Genomic DNA, 23,381 nt, shown 5'->3' with positions numbered 1-23,381 from the left:
AGACAAGCTTTGACTATCTCTCCCCACAGCAGTAACTACTCATGTACCAATTAGATGCACATCCTTTCCAACAACGGCTACACAAACACGCAGACGGAGTATCTTTGGATCTTAACTACCCTCCCATTCCAGAAGTGAGGCTTTTCAAAATGTCAGTGAAGGTACCCTCAGCTTCTTGTTTTTCCCCAACATGCAAAAAACCCTCCAAAATGTATACCAAAGAAAAAGAGGCAGAGCTAAAATAAAGATGTAAAATACAAGGAAAAATTACTTTTAAAATATCTTAAGGTCTTTCTGGTTTTATGTGCAATGATACTCTTGCATTCTTACACCCTTTTTAGTTCTACCTCTGCTCACTTTAAGATCAAACTGGCATTTTTGCCAGCAATTCATTAGAAGCCTGCTCTCCACCACCCCTCTCCCTCCCCACCTGCAGGCAAGCTGGGATCTGGGCCTCACAAGACTATTGTGGCGTGGGTGTTATTGGCTGTCTGTTTTGGCAGCCTCTCCTCCTTTCTTCCAGCTCTGTTTTGAAACACAATCTAAATTAAAAAAAAAAAAAAAAAAATTAGACGTTCTTGCTCTCTCTGCTCACATCAGCACTCCTGCAGCGTAAAACACGGCTGCAAAAGGAGCAGCAGCGTGCAGGTTGGCCTACATAGAGCAAATGCTCGGCAAAGAAACTCTTACTTCTAGGGAAAGTACGTAATTTGGGAAGGAAGGAGGGGCAGGGGAAGGCAAGAGGTGAAAAGGAGGGAAAAGAGGGCTAAGAGGCCTTTGTGAAGCGTCAAACTTTAATATGAGCAGAGGGAAGAGAAAAATGTCTCTCCAGAGACGGCTCCCTCCCACATTTAGTAGCATTAGGATCTAACATGTAATTTGGACTAAAAGACTAATTCTTTTCTGTGGTTTGATGGATGTTAATGTCGTGTCCCCCCCCCCCTTATTTTTTCTTTAACAATGTATTACATAACATTCTGATACACTAATTACCATCTCATGTCATAGCAATTTTATTAAGAGCTTATACTTACAAATACCCATTCTGAAAGGATTTCAGGACTTTTTTTTTTTTTTTTTTTGTAATTTTCTCTGAACTAGGCTTGTTGAAGCACTGGCAACAAGGTCTGAGGCTGTATAACGCGGCGTCCAGTAACAAAGTGCCTCTACACAAAATCTCTCATGAGCTCTAAGAGTCAGGCATGGATTCTTCTTGCGTTTAGTCTCAATGACTTGTAAACAAGTTACTTTTAGCACTCTATGTTGTGATAAAACACTTGTAACGCAGCCCTATGAGGTTCCTGTACCTGCTACACTTCCAATTCCAGAAGTAATTCCAAGACAAATTCCTTTATACCAAGTAATGGAAATTTTGTTTAACTATTCTGCAGTTAGTGTTTGCTTGTTAATATGGTATCATCTTGCCAGACACAAGACTTGGTACCATGAGGTATTTTTCCGTATAAAATTGCTAATGCCATCAGGATTGTCCAAATGGGATCATCATCATTAAAAAGATTACGTGGTAAGGAAAGTGATTACAACAACATCTGAGCAGAAGGATTACTAATCACAAGTAGAATCCCGGTACAAATCTCATTCTCCGTATACAAGAAAGGACACAAAACCTTTTAAACATAATTTATATACATTTATGGCTTTATACAACAAACTGTCAGGGATTGTTCTCATGTGTCTGTAAAAGTACATCAGGCACTTTTCTGAAAATATCCACGTCTGAATTTTAATTCTGCAATGTGACTAAGTCAGAGCAGTGAAGCGTTGAAGAGCTGTCACACCACTCGCAAGTAGAGCTAGCAGTATGTACATGCCAATCTTTCACGATATTGCTGGTTTGTGGAACACCCTCAAAAAGGAGGCCAGTTTTAATGCCAAGTAATTTGCTTTTTGTTTGCATAAACCATGCTGCATTTTACATTATGATTACCAAAAAAAAAAAAATAACAATGAGAATACCTTATTTAAAATCAGTCATAAATTAAGGATCCTAGCAATTTCATAATGAAAATAGGAATTTCAAATCAGTAAAAAAATAAAAAAAGTACTAACATACATCCAGTGGTTTAACAAGTGCAAATTTTATACTGTTTTATAATTGGTCCAATTTTATCTTCTCTTCTTAGGGATGCTCTGTTGACTTAAGCCAATAATAAGCAATATGAATTTTGCTTATAAGTGTAGGCAAATTGTCAGTTTATCAAAGCAGAGCTTTCCAATTAATGCATCTACTACCTAAACATATATCATATAGCTATATTATGGAAACAATACATCTTTATATTTAAAATATCTGAACAGCTCTATAATACAATAAACTTTTAATAACAGTACAAACCAGAGAAAAGTCAAAAACAAGGCTGCATAGGTAAGATCATCCGCACAATTCACAAACCAATCATTTACAACAATTCTGACAAACTAAGTTACTCCAGAAACTTGGTACTTTTACTGGAAAAGGATTTATTACTAGAGGTCACATAATGTTTGTTTTCAAGGCAGACAATATGCCCTTCATCAGACTTCACAGTATTTCAGAATTACAATTGCAAAATATTAGAATGGCACCACACAAAAGAAAATAAATTTGACCACACAACCCAAAACCTCTGATTATCTACAACTGTTTTCTGTCAGTAATTAAAAGGAGCTTCCTACAGACTGTTGTAACTTAGGAACGGCTACATTTATATTTTTCATAGTTATAAAAGGAAACAAAGAAAATATCTGTATGCAGGAATTTATACAGTAGCAGTAAATAATAAACAGGAGGTATATTGTTAAATGTAGCATGTTCAGCTGCAACCCCATGGAGTATTAGCATTAGGTGCTGCTTTCTTGGCACACGAACGTGAATTTTGTGACTACATTGGCCTATGTGTATCAGTGCCCATGTGGGAGCAAACATTTTTGCACATGTAGCAGAAAGAATGGTCTTCAGAAACCTACATGTGAGCCCTCTGCTTGTTCCATTGCCAGGATTTACCATCGAGTCTCAGAGACTACAAAGTTGACGGCGGAGATGCTATTAGAGAGATTTGCTGTAAAAGCAGGCTGCTTCATTAAGGCTTCAGCACTACGAACATTTCTTTTGCTCAAGAGGAGTTCAAAGACCTCTGCCACACTGGGGGAGATCCTATATCACAAGACAGCCTAACATCAGCCTCTGGAATTGCTGACAACTGTAATAAGATATCTAAAAATTCAGACCAGCTGTAATTAGTAGTGATTTAAGCCCAACAGGGAGCTAAATGCTAGCACATCAATAGATATATTGAAGAGTTTTAGGAAAGTCATAACAGGATCATTAAATATATGGCTTGTTGCTAAACTTCATTTTCTTGGCACATCCCATTTCTTTCTCCACCATACTCCATCAGTACAGGAAAGAAGAGTTTAAGTTAGAACATTTTCCAGTTGTGGGGTACATAGATAAAACAAAAATCAGTGAAAAGATTTTATTCCCCTGCTTCACAACAGCCAGCCCTAGCACAAAAACTGTTAATGTTCATCCCATCAGCTCCAAAGATTTCTCTAACACAAATGACATGTACCAAACAATGGAAAGACAGGTGAGGCCCATACTCCACACATCCTTGAAAACTGCATCATTTAATCGCAAAAAAGTCAGAAATCACTTATCCAAGATGCAACCCTGAAAATGCTCTGGTCAATGTGCCTACTCAAACAAGGGCAAGTGTTTCCACAGGAACAAGGCCTCTACCATTAATGCTCTCTCTAAAGTTCTTGTATTTTCGACCTACTTTTTCTTTCTTACTCAAAAAATTAAAAATAATATTTTTTTCTCCTGGAACAGGGGGCAACACAAATTTTAGACTTCCATTCAAAAGCAGCACTTCTGCTGCCTTAAACATACCACTTGTCAAAAGAAACACCGACACTAGAACTAGTGCTAATTAATAAAAATGGCAATTTTGTCATTAATTTTACTAAAATTATGAATTTTCTCGAAATGGTCCTGCTCTTGAGTGTACAAACATTATGAGACCTCCATGAAATAAATATAAATGAGAAGCATTGTACAAGCACCTAACAATGAATACTTAACACTTTGTGGTAGTCAGAGTTAAAATGATAGTAGAAGCAGATGACATTTCTAAAAATGCATATATAAAACTGATTAAATATTTCCTAAACATAAAGTTGTCTATATTTATACATCACACAACAAAAAAGGGACAGAAATGTTTTGTATTCAAGATACTTATTAAGCTTTTCCTTTATTAGCACTCCCAAGTGCTAGGGAAATTTATAAAAACATGTACTTAATCCAGTTAAAATACTGTACAAAATGAAGAGGTTATGAATGCTGCCCGATCTCAGAATTATTTTTTTTAAGTTGCCTATGTAACAAAAGTAGATTTTAATTATAAGAAAAATAGCTTGGAAAGTATTCCAAAAATTATCTTAAATCCAACAACAAAGTCATTAGTCTGACAATGAAATCCAGATATATTCTTGCATAAATTTACATGAATACAGGTAACTTATCAAATGGCATTTAACCTACTGTTTGTTGTGAATAGTCAGTGAGTTTATTAGGATCATATTAACAGGCTGTTCTGTTCCCATATGAAATGTGTGGCAATTTTAAGTAAAATAAAGCAGTTCATACTGCTGCAAGGCAAGTCCACAGTTATCTCAATTCATCAGAACACAGGTAACATCAATGAAGGTTAAACTTACTTAGGGCATGAGATCATCACAGTATTCTTACAAAAGTTTATAAACTTTTCTTGGACCAAAACAGATAGTCTTAAAAAACAATTCTTCTACAGATCATACTGTACAAAACCGAAAGCACAACATGATGTAAGTAAGAGTCTTTGCTGTGATTATATGGTGTAGTGAATTTGGCACTTCAGAGTAATGAAATTTCCAATGGCACAGTTCTTATCTACAGCAGCACATAACCTGCAAACCTTGGGCAAACATCCTGTACAGGAAAATACTCTGTCTGCTGCCAACTCTGACGAAAGGAAGAAAAAGAGAAAAAAAAAAAGACACAAAAAAAAGCTAGTGCATGTGCACAGCTCTGTCAAGAAAATTAAAAAGGAAGGTGAAGGACATCTTTGTACTGCTTTTCTCAGTTCCTGCTGTCAGACAAGTCTGGAGAATTTAACCGTAGCCTAGGAGAAAGAACAACAACAACAACAGCAAATTAACATTCACACCAAAAGATTAATTCTATTAAAATATGCGCAAACTAGCTTTAAAATAACTTAAATGGGGAAAAATTGTTTTCATTAATTGTTAGTTACCAGAAAGTTTTTTTGTTTAAAATATTAATGGCAAAAGATTACTGGAAGTACAGAAGTCAGTACATGGCACTCCTAACGCACCAGTGCAAACCTGCTTTACAAACTCATAAAGGACTGGAAAATCACTGACTATAACAGAGGCATTTCACATGCCAACATGGGCGATCACCCAGATTTTAAGCATTTGACATCTCTTTTCCCTTTAAGCTCTTTTTCAGATTTATTATAAAAAGCACAGCTTACCTCCTACTACATCCTAGCCTGACACCCAACTGTGTGTGGTTGTCTTTACGCTGTGCTGAAAACTTTGGTTAGGCAATACACTGTCAAAGTTAAAATCTAACGTTTCTCCATCCATAAGGTCATTACGAATAATTGACTCCATGTCACAGTCCAACCGTTCAATTAACATGTCATCTAAGTCACTGGGAAGCTTCTCCTGGTGGAGGGAAACGATTCCCACCCTTCCATAGCCGTTGCAACTGTTAACAGGGGCATATGGGTTCATAGCATTCATCTGCATTGGATGACTCATAGGCACTTGTAAAGAAGTCTTCACTGTCGACAAGCGATTTAGACCTGAAGTATGTGACATGGGGTTCACTGTGTGTGACAAGGCACGACCATTAACTGCAGGTGTTGGCTGGTTATGTCCTTGGTGAGGGCGGGCGTTAGGGTTCATCATTTTATTGTGGGGTGGCTGACTGCCATAAGCTGGCATCACCGAGTTAGTGACCATCAGCACACCTTGGCCCAGCGCCCTGCCACCAGCCTGGGAAACACCAGTGTCTACTGATGCCAAGATATCGTTGTGCGGAGGAGAATCAGAAGTCAGTAACTCCTTCAGAAGTCCTGCAGGACAGTTATATTGGCTCATCGATCCATAGCTTGATTTACTGTCTTGAAGAGTCTGCATAGGAATTTGGGGCAAAGAGTTCATGCTAGCTTGAGCATACGTAAATTTCCTGTAGTCTGGATTTGGTGAACCTATACTTGTGGTCGAGGATGCAAATGAGTAACCTGGTGTTTGCTGCATCAGGGTAGCAGATGAAGACTGGGTTGACACAGTCATTGACGTATTAGGTGACAAAAGATTTAGGTTATCCAAAAGATTTTCCATGTTCTCTGAATTACTCATCTCTGAAAGGCTGGGTAAAGTAGAAGTCATTTTGGTGGCTGATGATGGGTATACCATGGAGTGCACATCCCCGTCTCCAAGATCATCTTGCTCTGGCAAAATAGGAGAAAGTCTTCCACTAATTGTACTAGCGTTAGAGCTAGTTCTAGGTCGAAATGTACTCCAGTTATCAAAGTCATCGTTGCTGTGCGAGCTGGGGCTTGCAGGCCACTTCGAGAACTGCGATCCAGGGCTGTCACCATTTCCCTCTTGACCAGACTGAAGGGATGCTTTTTTCTTGGCAGCTCTGCCTCTGCTTTTTGCAAACTTGCTGTTGTTATCCATGGATGCCGCTCGCCTCCTCGGAGACTTGCCACTCTTTCCTCCTTCAGGATTGAGCATCCACCAGGAACTCTTCCCTGTTCCCTCATTCTGCACTCTGATGAACTTGCTGTGCAGAGACAAGTTGTGACGGATTGAATTCTGAAAAACAAAATAAGGTGTAAGAGCACAGGATGCATTTCTGAGGGCGTTGAAAGAGAGGCCTCTTATAATGTTACGTGTGTAAGAGGCACTTCAAAAAAAATTATTTCAGAACTGAATCCTTTCATTCAGCTACATTTCCGAATGCCATATTCCTAACCGTGGTCCCCAGTTATATATTCATCTGTACAAAAGGAGATACTTAACATGCTGAACATTACATACATTTCAGGAAAGTCTTTCACATCAACTCCCCTTACAAGAAAACCTGCTGCAATGAACAGGACTTCCACAGCATGCTAATACCCTTGCTTGCACAGTTTTAATTCTTTCAAATGAAGAAAAGATGCTTCTTTTATGGCATGTTTTTATTTGCTTTTGCAAACATACTCTCATTTCACTAGAAAACATAGGGGTAATTGTGAAATGGTAAAACATGCCAGTATGGAAATATTTCTATCAGTGCACCACTCAGAAGTGGCTAAATCTTGCAGAGAGTTGCCAAATTAATTTGTCTGCCATTTGGCTAGATCACATCTGACATTACAAAAAGTTAAATAAAAATACTGAAGTAGTTGATTCCTCATACAGGAAGAACTACGGATCCCTCATATAAGAGACAAAATATATCAGAAGACAAAGAAGACCACTGAAGATCTCATTATCAGGTTCATTCTGATGAGTTGAACCTGACTGCGTTTAGAGATTTCTTTTATTACTATTTTATGCAATGTTCAGGAATGCTAGATCCTTTTGTATGGTCTTTATAATAGGATCTCATCATGCACATCTCTAAACCCTGCAAACATGCCAGTCCATACATATTGCCACTGAACATTATTGAGGCTTATATCACTTGTGTTAAGTGAGAAAAAAAATATAGAAAATCAGTTGAGGACTAAGTTCTAATTTTTGTATGTAAAAATCACAAATTGCCTAAGAAATCATGAGGGAGAAAGGAATGCAAATAGCACAGACAAAACTGCATTTAAAACTTCAGTCTTAAAACCATCTTTCTCTTTCAAAATCAACATTTTAACAAGCAATGTTGACCCTTGTAACATCTGATGGCACAAGATATCTTGTGCCAAGACTGACCAGGGAGTACTCAAGCTTTTCATTATCTCCTGCATTTCCCAAGCCCAGAACGCCACCTGTGACAGGAGCATCTCCAGAAATGGGCCTTCCTTCACCTTCTCTATTCTACTTGTCCTCCTGTGCACACTTAGTTTCTCGAAGATACTGCCAATATGCACATCTTGCCTCATTCTCAATACATCCAGCTGACAGAAGGAAAGCAGCAACAACCCTAAGAAGGAGCCATGCCAGGTGAAAATGGTCATCTAATGGGGCTTGCCTCCAACCAGAGACCTGAGGCTCAAACTCTCTGCCATGGCCATGGCACACTGTGGACTGTGGAAGCTCAGTCGGCCAAAGCAGGCCTGACCATCTGCAGAGCTCAACAAGAAAGCTTACTCTGGGGTCAAAGAGGAGACCTTCAGCAGATGAAGGCAGCAAGAAATCCTGGACAGGTCTGTAACACCTTATATGCAACAGCACCCTGAGAATACCCCCAGAGGAGCGCTGCCTCACACCAAACAGGTCACGAAGCCCTCGTGGACAGCAGAAGATGGCAGAAAGCAGCCTTATGGCAGAGTGTGGTTCAACCAGCACAGCACGGAGTCAAAGCATCTGCCTAACTTCAGAAGCCTTTCCAACCTCTCCTTCCCATCCAGAGAACCATCTTTAACAAATTATCCCAGTTAAGTCAACACCAGTGACGATTTCAGCATTTCCTCATTTAATTTTGAAAGGAAGCCAATCTTTCTGATATTAACTAATTGCCACAGGACTGTGTCTCTTCACTGCAGTCAGTCTATACTAACCCTGCAATCAAAAACTCATCTTCTATCTAGTGACAGGGCATTAGGGAAGGCCTTGAAATTTTATTTTCACCACATGTGGCCCTGTAAAAATATCATCTGGGGCTCGCCTCTGCATAGCTTTAGGCTTGCGAATGCTCAGTGCCTTGCAGGGCTCAAGGCAAGCATCCGCCTTCCCCACCACCTGACGTTTTAGTAATGCAGTGTTAGCGCCGTGTCAGGAGGGTAAGCCCCAAAATCCGTCTCTGGACCTGCCCGTGGCTGTGGTTGAAAGGGCCAGGGAGGGTTGGGAGCCAGCCCCACCAGCCCTTTGTTTTCACTGTAGGGCCACAGCTGAATTAAAGGCTGACACAATTCCAGATTTAGCAATGTCGCAAGAAAGTTGTTCTGCACGTCTGTTGATTAAAAAACCTCCTGCGCCAGTTCATTTTTTTATTGTATTTTGTAAACATACCCAGTTGGCTCAGGCTTACTGTTTACTATCAAAATAAGCATATCGAACACGCAAAACATCAGGCAGTGAAAATCCCATGCTAGTGCTCAACTCTCTCTCCTCTGCAAAAGAAGTGTTAAATATTTAAGAAATTACTGCTATTCCTTAGTCATCAAAAATATCATAATCTGGTATTATTGTACTGAGGACATCTGAGGTCGCTCTTTGAGTAAGAGAGCTGTCTCCTAACACTGCCAACAATGAAAAAAAAATTTTCCTAACAGGAAAAGGTTTGCGGCCCAGAGCTTGTTACATAAATTCCTGTTTTTCACGCAGCCAGCAGGACATTAAAGAAGCTATGATTTACTAACTTGGAAAAAAGTGTTGAAGAGGTAAATCTTGTGAAAATATGCACTGCTGTTAATGATGTTGTGTCTACAAATCTTTGCCAGACGCAAACATGACCTGATAAAAAAGTATAGTTTCAGCAGTGGATCTTGGCAGCCGGAGGAGCGGCACCGCCAGCCGCAGCCCTGCCGCCTCAGCACGCTGCAAGACGCTTCAGACCGCGGCTTTCGGCAGGACTTTGAAGCAAAGCCTCTGAAAGCCCACCTGAAGGATACAGAAAGCAATCGGCTGCATCTCCCGCCAGGTTTCCGTGCACTGGCAATGCGTGCCAGGTCATTCCGAAAGCATCCCCGCTGGAATTTTATCAGACCCACGTTACGACTCCAGCAGGACTGCTGCCACCTGTGGGGTGTTTCCTGAGACTGAGTTTGTGTCTTTGAGATGAAGCTCTGGAAGCCTCTGCTCCTGTTTGGCCTTCAAACTTCATCACGTACTTCATACCTCAGTCATACTTCAGCAGAATGACTATCAGCTATGGATATGATTATCGTTCCTTGCTGATTAAGAGCCAAAATATGCAAAACCAATATTTGCTAAATGTAGTGTAATGAGCACATACCAGCTAATAAAACTAATGAGGCCAAGAAAATGATTCATTTGAATCTACACATTTATATCGGTCATCTGCTTTTCCAACATTTCTTGAAGCTGAACCACACTGTAGCAAGAACACCCAGCTTGTTCTTCTAAACAACAAATAAACTCAAACTGCTTTACATTTTAAAGTAATACATTTTAAAGTAATAAAAGTCTGAGACATTTAATCCCTAGATGCCAGTAGCAATGCTGATGTCCAGTACTGTATTTAAACTCAAGAGGTACTTATATTAAAACATGCAACCTAAGGTTACCCTGAGTAACTGCTGAAAAAGTCATATCCCTCTTAAAATTGAAGTAGAAGTATCTATTTTTTTTAATTGGTTTGGTGTCTTACTAAAAAGAAACACTTGAAAACACAGTTGCTTTATTGAACTTGACAACATTGTAGGCCTTTACTTAAAGAGAGCCCAGACAGTCACACTGGCCATCTTTTGTCCACCGCATTCCTTGAAACATGCATGGGAGAGGAAAGCAGAGCAAGAGCTCCTATGTAAACCTACTGCAGACCTCACCAATAGTCCAGGCTCACTGCAGACTTCCCCAGGATTAGACTGTGGATCTGTCAGTATCTGTTAGTATTGAGCTGTGAGACTGAAGTGATGGAAAATCCCATGAGGGTCCATACTGAGCCTCCTTCACTCCCTGTTCAACTACAGTGCTGTGATGGCCACCAAAAAGGGACAGCAAGGAATGGATGCAACAGTTGGCATTTTTTACAAGAACAATCTCATATCACAGATATCTCAATCACAGATCTGCTATCAAGCTGCAGATACTCATGGTATTGCAATAAAGCACACCAGAGCATCTTGGAAAATATATTCATCAGTAACTATCAACAAAGGCAGAAAGAGTAGACCTCTGGAGGCAGATGCAGTCGTAACGAAGTGGGAGACAGTAAGGTAAGAGGAACACTGCATCTGCAATACACAGGTCAAGTATTTGTATTAAAATCAACTGTCCCAGTTGCCCACCAATTTTTCATTCAGAAGACATTTCAGCAGTCCACTGCTTCCTATGCCTTATTCAAGGGGATGGTCTACACATGCTGCTAGTCAAGGTGCACTGCCATTGGCTGAAATGGCTGCAAATGCAGATTGGGGTACAGTACCTGACTGTAACTCTCATATCTCTCCAAACAAAATCTGAAATAGATTTGGAATGTGGAGAGAAACTGTCAGTAAATATGACACTTCAAGACTGCTTTTGCTATGACCCTCTCAGATAACTGTAAATGATGGGGGGGGGGGGGGGCGGGAATGAGGTGGAGCAGGAGATTGCTTATTTATTTTAATTAAGAGTAGGAGAACATTGCAACAGGAACATGTCTGGTAAGAAAGTCAGGCTTGAGGACTGGTAGGATGGAAGTTCATCGACTCATCAATTAACATTATCACTGTTGAGAGGTGCATGCCATGAACACTGTTGGCTGATACGTGTCAGTGACCAACATTACTGACATCTTACAGAAGAAAGCAGAAGCAGCAGAGTCCCTCTGTGGAAAGAGCTCTAAAGCAAAAGGGAGACCCCAGGATTTCCTTATGCTGTCACAGAGGACATCAGACCCGTCTCTCAAGGTCTGTGTCTTGGAACTTCACAGCAGTTCCAGATGTTCCAATCACCCTCCTCCTGGAGCCTCAGCCACTCTACAACAAGTCACAAAGAAACCTCCCAGGAAAGTATGCAAGGACTGTCAGGACATGCTCAGGGCTCCTTCAGCATTAACAACCAGACAGCAGCAAGGGCTAACCATGGCAAATGGCACCATGTGGCATCTGCTCAAGGCTAGGTTAGACCATGCCTGGCAGAATAGGCAAGTCTGCTTGGAATAGTTTTGATGCCTGCAACCCCTTTGCTGTGCTTGCCAACCATCTTGCCAAGTTTGCAAGGGCATGGTGAGGAGGCAAAGGGGGAAGGAGCACATTGATAACTCCAGATGTAACAGGATATCTTTAGGCATGACAGTCTGCTGTAAGGCTATCCTCTTTGTCTTAACTATGAGATATGAAAAGTTCAGACGCAGATACTGTATATCGTGCTTAGGCTTGGCTCAGAGCTGGTGTTTGACACCCAAAAATGTTTGGTCAAATGATAGCACACTTGTTCATAAAAGAGCCTTACGCCATATTTCTCTCTCAAGAGGGTTTCTGATACCACAATGTTCATCAACATGACCACACATCTGGCTGCAGTGTCAGAGGTTTCAGTTGCTAATGGAATAGCTATCTTTGCCACCCAATTGCTGCATTCTTTTCTTGCTCAGAAACCTTCTCAGTTGTCTGATAAGAGCACGGACAGAAAGCATGTCACTTACCCTCAGGTCAAACAGTCATATTTAGAAGAGGCTGGCAATTTGCCACCTGCAGCTGCATGAAGGTGGAAAGACAGGATTTCCTCCCAAACAGGTCATGCTTTTTTAGGTCCTTTGTTCTTAGGGGGGTGCCTTTGTTTGACTTCATTTTTATCCTGCGCTGTCCTATGGCTAAGAAGTTTCAGCTGGAAAAGGTGCAGAAACACTTCAACCCTCCTACGGGGACCTCGTACTGTATCTCTGGGTTTTTCATTACTGACAGTAGCAATAGCGAGAGTCTTTCCCAGAGCACCACCCATGAAACATCATCTCTGAACATGGAGGTACTTTCACAGGCTGTTTCGTTTGATGAGATTTCAGCAATCCCTTGTTCCCTGCGTGAATGTACAAGAATGTAACAGACTGTATATTACCACCATATGATCACTATACATGGACAGAAGAGGCATATTGTGCCCCTTATTTCATTGGTGTTAATCTAAGTCCTGCTCCTTCTGCAGTTAAGTCCGCAGATTTATACCCTATTGCATTTCCTTTCCACAGCTGTAGAAGGGTTGGCCATCCTCCAGGTTGCATCCTATTGCCCCACGTGGCACCAGGGACTGGAGGGGATTTCACAACCACTGGAGCTTTCTCCTCTGAAACATAATATGTAGTAACAGAAAATACATGCACAGCTCCAGACAGGGATGTTTAAGGGACTTGGCTATGCATACGTACATGTCAGAACCAGCAGCTCTACTGACATGTATTTGAGTAATTCCCAACCACGACTCCCAGATAGATTATTAATCTTCACTTTAGGCAGACTCATTTAAAGCACTTTTCTATAATAGCAGTTTGGACATTTCTAATAAAATGGCAACACCTGCCTACTTTCTCTACACGAGCATTTAGAAAGGATGAGTATAAAACCCATGAACTGTGTAATACATAAAATAAGAAGCATACATACAAGGCTAGCACACACCTGGAGACTGCTCCAGTTGAAATGACCCCCAACCCAAACTTCTCATGACCACCCTTCTGTATTCTGGGTCTAGAAATACATTTATTTCTATAATAACCACACTACAGGCATGATACAATACCAACACAGCACACACCAAATATACAAACATTTGTTAGCATTTCAAATACAAGGAAACTAAGTGACACTGATTAGGAAAAACAACAGACGAAAATGCATATGAAAATTGACGGATATTTAAAAGGGGTTTGTCAAATGGAACTTCCTCCATCTCTGGGATGGCAAAATCATCTGGGAAGCCAAGACAGATAACAGGTTTGTCTAAAAACTATCAATTTTAGGGATGAAAGGGGTGAAAGAAAGGCAACATTAAGAAAGCAACACAGTAATATAAAAACATAAAAGCAAATAACCATCAGGATAAAACAAAAGTTGTGAAGTGTAGAAAATAAGGGAAGACACAGATATCAGATGAAAAAAATAATGCAAAGCTAGCAGGGGTGACTATGTATTTTGTGATCTAGACAAATCCCAATAATGCCATTGCAAAACTGAAGCTTTAAGACTGCTGTTATAACAGACAGACAAAAACAAGCGTTTGACAAAAACAGGCTTCCTGATCATAGATAGACAGTTCTGTTTTCCACAAATACGGAACATAAATATATGTATATGCATATATTTATGCATATATGCTTCTGATGAAGAAGGAACATTTCCTAACTTCATTAGTGACAAAGCAAGCCAAGACAAAGCTTCACTGAAGAGGGACATTTTGAAGTCAGTTTCCCCTGATAATTGGGGCCTCCTTGCCTCCTTCTTAAAGCTTTCTCAGACCTTTGGCCTTCAGAACCAGTCTCTGCTGCAATCACGTCAGTAATGCAAAGCAGCAGAGGAGGAGGATGGGCACACAACCTGGATGCCTTGACATCGGTCCCAGGTGATATAATAGAAAATCTGACAAACGATTCAATTAATGAACCATCAGAGGTAAGGGATATGATTATTACCTTTATTACCTTCCAATTTATATTATTATTACATGTATTATTATTACATATAATATTATTACATGTACCAAAAAATGTATCTTTTGAAGAATTTACTACTTTTCTCAAGAAAGGTAAGATAGAGGAGACCTGCAGATACCCCAATGCCACTCTGAATGACAGCACAGCCAAGATTAGCACTACTCAGTGCCTCTAATGCACACTCATCAAAGGGATTAAAATGATTAGAATTATCTGTAGTGCAATAAGCCATGAGGAAGGCCGCTGTGATTTGCAGCAGACCGGCGGCCCCGTTACAATTACTCACTGCAGGCTCTACTACAGCAACCATGAATGAAGCTATGCAGGGGACGCAAGCACAGCAGCAGGGCAATAGTTTGAGGCAAAAGCTATTGCTGAATGCAGAGCACAGACAGGTTATTGTAAGGTAAACACAGATCACAATTGTAAATTTATTAAAATAAATACAAATATTTGGAGTAATAAAGTAGCAGCTCATCCATACAATGCCAGAATGACTAATAATGTCAAATTTCATTCTGTGACTATCGTAAAGAGAGATCGAGGGGTGTTTATTTTTTTTCAGCCAGTGGGAATAATTACGATCGGTAGGACAAAGAATGTTAATCACTCGCTTCCTGTTTAACAGACAGCCTGCTTCACCTCTGCCACTCTCCACGGTTACACCCAATTCATCACAAAGACTGCTGCACTGTTTATAGAAAGCTTCCCTCTTTTCTCTTTTTAAATCTAAGCTGCCTTTTATTGACATTCGTTAGCTCTAATGAAGAGGCACAAATGTGTATATATATCAATACCAATTAGACCAGCAGCTGATGTTATAAGGGGCACTAGAAACACGTTCTCACAAACAAGCAGCACAAAGGTGAGAAATAGGCCAAAGTCTCTGCGTAAAGCACGGAGGTGAGAAAAACCATAGTCCGAAAATAGGGCTCAATTTTTGCACTGGCTTTTGTGGACATTCAGAGAAGTTCCAGGAAAAAAAAAAAAAAAAAGAGAGAGATTACGAAAGATTACTTCAAAGGCTTTAATAGGCTAAGTTAAACAAATGGAAAGATCCAAGCCTCTGCCTGAGTATTCACATAAACTTTGCATGTTAAAGGCCCTGGATAATGACCAAAGCAGTCATTTGCCACTTGCCTTTGTAAAGGCACAAGCAGACCTAACCCTAAATATTTGGTTTCAATTGGATGCTTCACCAGGGAGCCACACATCTTCTCTTCATCTTCGTGGATTAAGAGCGTTTGCTTTCATAAAACCATCTATAACCCAGAGGGTTAGAATGATTGTCACGAATTGATGAATTTACGAGCAATGGAGAGGCTTGAGGACTCGTTTCACCTGCGACAACTCCCACTGCCTGACCACAGACCTCTTCTTAAGGAGAGGCAGAAGGAGCAGCCACCGGTTTCCAGCCGTGGGTCTGCGGAGAGAGCCAAGCACACCTGCAGCTCTGCGCCCGTGACTCCCACAAAGCACAAGAGAAGTGTTGGGGTTTTCAGCAGAGAAGCCACCAAGCCTGCCTGTACTTCTTACCTCGAGAAGCAACACACCAAGAGGGATGTACAGTTACCATAAAGTAAAAAGTTGGGTTGACTTTGTGCAGATTAAAAGAAAAAAAAGCCAAAAACATATACTGGTACCAGTATAACAGGAGTTTTTCTTTTCCTTTAGCAAGCAAGCAAAGAACCCGAATTCTCTGGACATGGGTGTCACTGAATACTAGTTTTTCAGAAACAAAGAGTCAATGAAAGCAGCAAGCTTCCTTTGCAGCAGGGTTAGCTGTGCCCCACAGGAAATCCCTGGCTGAAGGAAACTGCAAGTCTTGTAAAAAGAAGGGCAAAGCCTTCCATTTACAGGCTGAACAATATCTTACACTACATCTCACTGTGCATTTGATCTCTATTTTGGCTAAATGAAGTGCAGTGATAGGCTACCAAGATGTAAGTGTAGTCCCCAAAACTATAAAAAGGAAAATAAAATAGAGTTGATTTGTTTTGTTTGGTTTCAGTGCATCTTTAGAGGTTCTTTACCACACCTAGTGGAAAAGATGCTGAATGTCTTACATTTGTAAGGGGACAGTGTCCATTTCGGAAAACAACCCTCACCTAGTGTTGCTGATGTTGCTGTAGTAACCAAGAGAAACTGAGGGAAGAAGACAGGGATATTTCTCTTCCCTTTGGTTTCTTTCGTACATGAGCACAGTCCAGTGTATGAAGTCACCATTTTTACTGTTTATTTTTCCTCTCACCGATTCTCCCCGCATCCATGTTGCATATTAAAAGAAAATAAAGTATTGTTTTGTTGTTAACAAAACATTAGTAGAAAAAACAGATTTATATGTTTTTATTAAAATAGCTGAAACAGGATCAGACTTAAGTTCTTGTTAAACTACTGCATCGTCTCCAGATACGTAGACAAATGATATGCAGTCAATATTCATTCATTTTGTGTTTTATTTCTCATATTTTTCTTTTTTCTAAAGTTACAAGAGGCAAGCACTGATTTCCAATTGCTCCTTTTTGCATGTCCTCAAGAAGCAGCACATATACTAGGTATTGTGTTTCTACACAGCTTCTTTGAAGACAGTTTGTCTTGGTACATTTTTCCCCACTGCAGAAGCATGCCAGACCACCAGCACAGTCTCTTCTGGAGAGCTCTTTCCAGTCCAAGCTTGGTCCCATAGCCCAGCAGATTTTATATAACATGATTTACTACTTCAATGCCCACAAAAAGCCATCAACCCAATTTCATTATAACCTTGAGCTATATTCCATGTGTACATTGCCCCCTCCACTGTCTGGCCAGTTGCGGCCACCCCTTTTTCAAATGAGGTGTGGTCTAAACTTAAAGGGTTTTCAGTTTATAGTCTCTCAAGGGGGTCTCAGGACTCTGAGGACTCATGACGGGTGGTTGCAATGTTCATGCCAGCATCTTCCTCTTGAATACCGCTTTCCGTGACGTTCTCCAGACTGCAGCTTCAAGAAACGCTGGCACTCATCACTGTTTTTTATGACATCTGGTCAGTGTTATAAAGCCATGATCACCCAATCTTGCACAACGGGCAGCACCAACAATGAGCCAAGTTACCTGTGGACACACTCACACCCCAGGTTTCAGCAGTCTATGGGAAGCAGAGCACTGTTTCTCAGAGCAAGCTGGGCACGCAGAGGAGGGAAATCTAAAGGAAAATTTCTTCCCTCACACCAGTTTTGGAAGCACTCCTATTTCCTCACTACTGTAGGCTGTGCTCTGTACTTAACAGACCCTTATTAAATCAAAGGACTATTTACAATCTACATACTGGCAAGTCCACATTCCCATAGAATGTCATCTGGCAGCAGTGATTTAAACCATCAGCTCTGTATTTACTTGCTTTCCTCTCTCCCAAACAAGAAGAGTAAAAAGGACAAGAGGAGAGCATGTCTTTTAATGACAAGAACGGAACTAATAGAGTAAGAGCTTTGGTGCATCAGCATTTATCAGGCCACCCAAAAATACTTTAAAAAAAAAGGAAAATATTACACTGAGGACAATATAAAACACGCTGGACACAAACTAGGAGAGCAGAGTGAGACATTGTTCTGCAAAAATGAGCTTTGTCAGTGAAAAAGAGTTTCCCAAATGCCTGTTGGTGCTCTTTACAGACCACAGCACTCACCTAATTAAAAAAAAAAAAAAAAAAAAAAAAGACTGCTGAGTCTTCCGAGGAGATGCAGGAGATGCTAGGAAATCAGTCATAGGCTTGAGCTGAACAGGTGGAACATCCAAAACCACACTCAAGCATCAGAGTTCAGAGAAAAAAAAAAATTGAGAAGCCTCCCATCCCCCTTTGCTAACCTCAAAAGCTTTTATCAGCTTTCTGATTAGGCTCCCTCCTCCTGGAAGGCTTGGTGCAAATTTCTGGGTAACCGAAGCCTGCCATGGTCCACTCATCCCTCCCTGGCTTTGTCATGAAGACGGGAAGGTGGAGGAGCTCTCCTCTAGCTTTCCCCAGCCATGCACTAAAGCACTATGGTGAAACCACAACGGAGACAAGCAAGCTGAAGTATCCTAATCAATTCAAAGGGCTACAGCAAGAAAACCTTAAGACTCTTCAAAGGGACTTGCTCAGAGTTTTTGTCTCCTTTTGACATCTTTTTCTTAAGCACTGCAGTGTAGTTTTTCCTCTTGCAGATGCTCAGAGAGGCAACACCCAGCCCCCTGCTCAGACCTGGAGATGCACAAGCTCTTTTCTGAGAGCATTTGCTAGGTCAGAATGGGGCACTCATCTCAAAAATAAAAAAAAAATATATTAAAAAAAAATCCACCCTCACAGGACACAAACTTACATCAGATTAAAAATAGCAGGAATGTCAGCAGTAGGAGCTGTCATTTGCAATAGCTATCAAGACAGGAAGTTATTTATTCTGTGGATCACATAAGAGCCTCTTTAAAAACAAGGATGAAAAAGAAAAAAAGCAACCAGGTTTACTAAAGCTTGTTTTCTAATATTATTTATCTAGCCAAGTTTGTTTATGAAGTTTTGTAATAATTTGTCATCAACACATCTATGGATTTATGTCCACAGATTGATTAAGCTGCCTGCAAACTCCAGCAGACATCGCAACCCTCTTTTTTTTTTTTTTGGATTCTTTTCAATTTTAAAGATATTACAGGGAATGTTTCCACATTATCATTTTGTTTTAAAAAAGAAATTAAAGTCTTCAACTTGGAAAGTCAGCTGTTTTCAAGTATTTTATTTGTTGATTATTCATATAGTCATAAACTACACACGGTATTTGGCAGGCCATGCTTTCCTCTGCTAAAATGTTTGTTTTTACTTCTTCAGTTATTGTGTAGATGCTGGTCATAACATGCTTTAGGTTGTTTTGAACAGCAAGGAGGAAATAAGCAATATTTTACCTTATATCACACTGTAACAACATTAAATGCCTATGCAGCAATATGCTGCCTATTCAGTATTTTCAACTTTTCTTCCTGTCCACTGCTGACTTTTAACAGCAAGAAGATAATCCATAACTTTATACAGCTTTGCAACATTTAAACAAAGTTATGTTTGGTTCACATCCCGGTCAAAACAGAACACAAACAAAAAGGAGAAAGAAATAGGATGTGTAAAAAGAAAATAAAATAACATAACTGTATTTGCTGGAGGTTGACTTATAAAATTATAGGAAAAATAACAAGGCTCTTCTAGTCAGCTCACAGCCACAAGCTTTGCAGGTAGCACAGGCCAGTTGGAAGAGGTAGAGCCCTGGCACAGCACTGTTTGCCTAGGTTCATCCTGACACTAAGGCAGAGAGTTAGAAAAGAGACTTGGAAGTCTGTGAACTCCATGCCATCCCCACTGCCCATCAGGTCTCAGTCTGCTCCTGACATTGCTACTGACCCATTGGGACTCCTAGGCATATGCCCTCTGGATTACCAAAAAGAAACATGTCGTTCCAAAAGTCACACCGATCTATACAAAACTATCTCAGCTCCAGAGCTGAATTTTCAGAATTATTTTTCAAGAATTTATCAGGGATTTTTAATAGGGCTAAGATTAACGTTATTTTTCAAGTATACAGTTCTCATGCAGCAGGATTTCCACCTCTGCCCCGTTAGAAAGAAACATGACTATTTCACTTCATGTTTCCTTTGGCCATCTTTGGGGAAAATACATGTTCATCATTTAAGAGTTTGAATTTTGGCATAGCAACATTTTAATACCTAAAGTCCTCTAAACAAGTAGGCTCCGATAACCAGCTTTTTTCTGTTCTTAATGGGCAGAAAGAATAACCCTACCTAAAAGCATCTTATTTTGGATCACTCTTAACATGAACTTTGAAAGATCTCCAATTTTCTAGGAGAATAAAAACTTCTGACACTTAGAAATGAAGATGTTTGGCAAGATAGCCCCCTGTTCGCACAGACATCTGCAACCTACTTGAGCAAATCTCAGTGAACTACATCCATCCAAAAATCTTCTTTGGAGCTGGAACACACTTACTGACTTACCTGGAGAATATTTCTGGCAAGCCAGCAACAGAATGCTTTCCCTAGATTTTAAGTGTTTAACTAAATAAAAGCACAAAAAGAGTTGCAAGAAAGATGCAGATCTGCATGCCTGTAAATCAGAATAGTTTGTGGACATTTTCTTGCTCTAAATGAACAAAGTTGCTTTATCAGCTCCAGAAGCATAGCAAATGGAGATTGGGCTGAGCCAAATTATTATTGCCAACTGGACAACAGTAACTGGGGCAAAAACAGTTTTTCTAAAGATAGGACCATGTGCATCAACCCACTAATTTTTCTTTTCCTTGTCTCCCACCATCAGTTGTACATATGCCAGGCTTAACATCAGGCATCACCATCTTCTACTTTTATGTTAAATTAAATTTAATCACGCCAGCTTGACAAAGCTGCATCAAAGGACCCTCACCAATAAAGCAATACTGTACTGGAGCCTCTCTCTGACAAAGTTGGTGTCTGAAGCATCAAAACAACATTGGTAGAAGTTGAAAGCAAGCATAAATATTTGCAGTTTATCTGCTTCTACACTTGAGCAATATTTAATGTATCCACTTTACAGTGCTTGGCCTTAATAATAATAGTAAAATTTATCTACCTTACCCCTCCTCTCCCCTTTTCTCTTCCCCCACTTGCTACTCCCCCACTGAGCTAAAAATAATAAATTCAGAGCAGATAACAGGAGCCAAATCTTGGCTTTAACATTTAGAAGCTAGTCATTGTTTGCTACAAGCTCAAGTTTGTATGTCTTAAAGAGACTACAGTTAGCAACTGCTCTGATTTAACTAAATGTCCCTCATTTACCTGGTAAGGAGAGGAAGGTGAAAGAAAGAATATTTCTTCCAAGGAAGGCTCTGTAAAAAAGGTACTTCCAAAACTCAGCTTTGGAGCAGTGAGTGAAAGATCTGGACCTAGTACCTTTATGATATCTAGGCATCAATTACTGTTTTAACAGGGTTTAGTACCACGTTATATACGCCTTTTAATGAAATCCTCAAGGCATCAGTTGAGTTCAGAAGCTATCACTTAAAAACTCATTATACACGTCAGGCTCAAATAATGGAAATTGGTAAAAGGGATGTGGGCTCAATCCTTCTTTTTCCTCCTCCATCAATTATACAAGGAACCCTGCTTCACTCCTCCACTGCTGCCTACTTCCTTCAAAGACAGGCTCTCTGGGACATCTGATAAGGAAGCTTAGAGTTATCTTGCTCAAACAACAGCCATCCCCCACATCCCTCCCCACACATACATTCAACACCTTTGACTGATTTTCCAAGGGGAGCAGCAGTTGAGCAGTTTTGACAACAAAAAATACAAATTTCCTTGCTCTACATCTTTAAAAAAATAATGAAGTGAGATTTCAAACAGAATGGATGAAATCTTTAACAAGTCTCACGTATTTGCCATTTTCTTTAAGTATTGAAATGTGAAAACACTCAAGGATGAGCTTGATCAACCAAAGCATTGAGATGTACAGTCACCCCTAAGGAGGATTGTAGAAAAGTCTCTAACACATACAAATCCCCCAGCTGCAGCAATTTCTGCACTGTATGGTTGGCTAATAAAAACCACAGAAACATGTTTAAGACAGGTTCAAGGCCCTTTTACCTTAAGAAAGAAATTGCCAGAGCACAGCAGTGACAATGTGTTTGCTTCCTGGCACAGTTTAAGGGCACACCACAGCCTTTTAACACCTAGCAGCTTGCGTGACTCCTCTTCATTGTCACAGAGGCTGCCCACTTTTGTCACTCCTTATAATTTTTTTTTTATTCAAGACACATACATATCCTTTCTACTGTAGCTGTTTTCAGCTTGAAGCCCAACAGACCCTTGAGGCCTGTAAAATGCTTTTAAAAGCCTTCAGAAGGCAGGTAGGGAAGGTGAGCTCGGTTGTATGTCCTCTACGACTACAGTGGTGTTCCTGTAATCCTATACCACCAAAAAGAAAAAACGATTTTAAGCTGCTCATTCTAGAAAAAGAGCAAGAACCAACTCATATTAAACCCAGCCCCCAGACTTTGTCAAAAGCCTGATTTAGAGGATAAGCCCAAAGGAGATTAACATGAGTAAAATGTCAAAGTACACTCAGACAGCAACAGCGTCTTGACAAACAGTGAAGGGTAATAAAACCCAGAACATTTAAGAAACCAACTCTGCAGAGAACAACTCCTAACTGTGCAGCACGTGCATGAAGGAAAGCCCTCCCGGAGCAGGTTCTGGCACCTGGAAACTCAGCTCACCAGGCCCGTAAGCAAGAAACGCAGCCAACCCAGCCAACTTCAGAGCAAGCAAACCCTGCGAGAAGAGAGCCATGTTGTCCAAGGACAAAGGCAGCACGACCATTTCTCCATGCTCTTTGGGACCTGGTTTCCCAAGCTGCTCTTGCAGTCAGGCTGGGCTGACGAAGGAAGAGCCATGGTTCTCCTTTCAGCTGCCAGGAGGGGAGGAAGCAATCCAGTAGCAGAAAAGCACACAGTTTTGAAGGGGACATCCAAAAGCTGGTGCTCAACGTTATCAAGGGATAGGGACAAGGAAAGCGGCGGATTCCTCAGCTGCCTCCTCTCGTTCCTGCCACAGGGGCAAGCAACTTTTGGAATCATTCTGATGGGGTGAGTCCTAGGAGGTGACCTGTCGGACCCTCATGTGCAAGCAAGAAACAAGTGCAGGTCCCCAGTTAGAAAGCTCCACCAGCTTGTGGTCACCTTCCCCACCCCACACGCTCCAGTGTTTATTTAAATATCACATACAACAGTCACTGAGAAACTTCACCTTTTGCCACCCTGGTCGGCCCTACCACTCCGCAAGTACCAGTGACGCAGCCACCCCC

At 40.6% G+C, this 23,381-nt stretch overlaps 1 protein-coding gene across 1 annotated transcript in view; it reads right to left on the bottom strand.

Annotated features, from left to right (window-relative positions):
• Window positions 1-991: 991 nt before the first annotated feature.
• Window positions 992-23,381, bottom strand: part of FOXO1 (forkhead box O1) — a 65,086-nt gene continuing 42,696 nt past the window's right edge. The window contains exons 2-3 of the mRNA XM_083804667.1: window positions 5,544-6,900; window positions 992-5,168 (exon numbers count right to left, since the gene is read on the bottom strand). Coding sequence (XP_083660793.1) covers window positions 5,557-6,900 — 1,344 coding nt within the window. The 3' untranslated portion in view covers window positions 992-5,168; window positions 5,544-5,556. The remainder of the gene's footprint in view (window positions 5,169-5,543; window positions 6,901-23,381) is intronic.

Source organism: Anser anser (assembly GCF_964211835.1).
Source record: "Anser anser genome assembly, chromosome: 1".
Classification (NCBI taxonomy): domain Eukaryota; kingdom Metazoa; phylum Chordata; class Aves; order Anseriformes; family Anatidae; genus Anser; species Anser anser.
The sequence above is the reverse complement of the archived record's forward strand: the minus strand, read 5'-3'. Positions and strand labels throughout refer to the sequence as shown.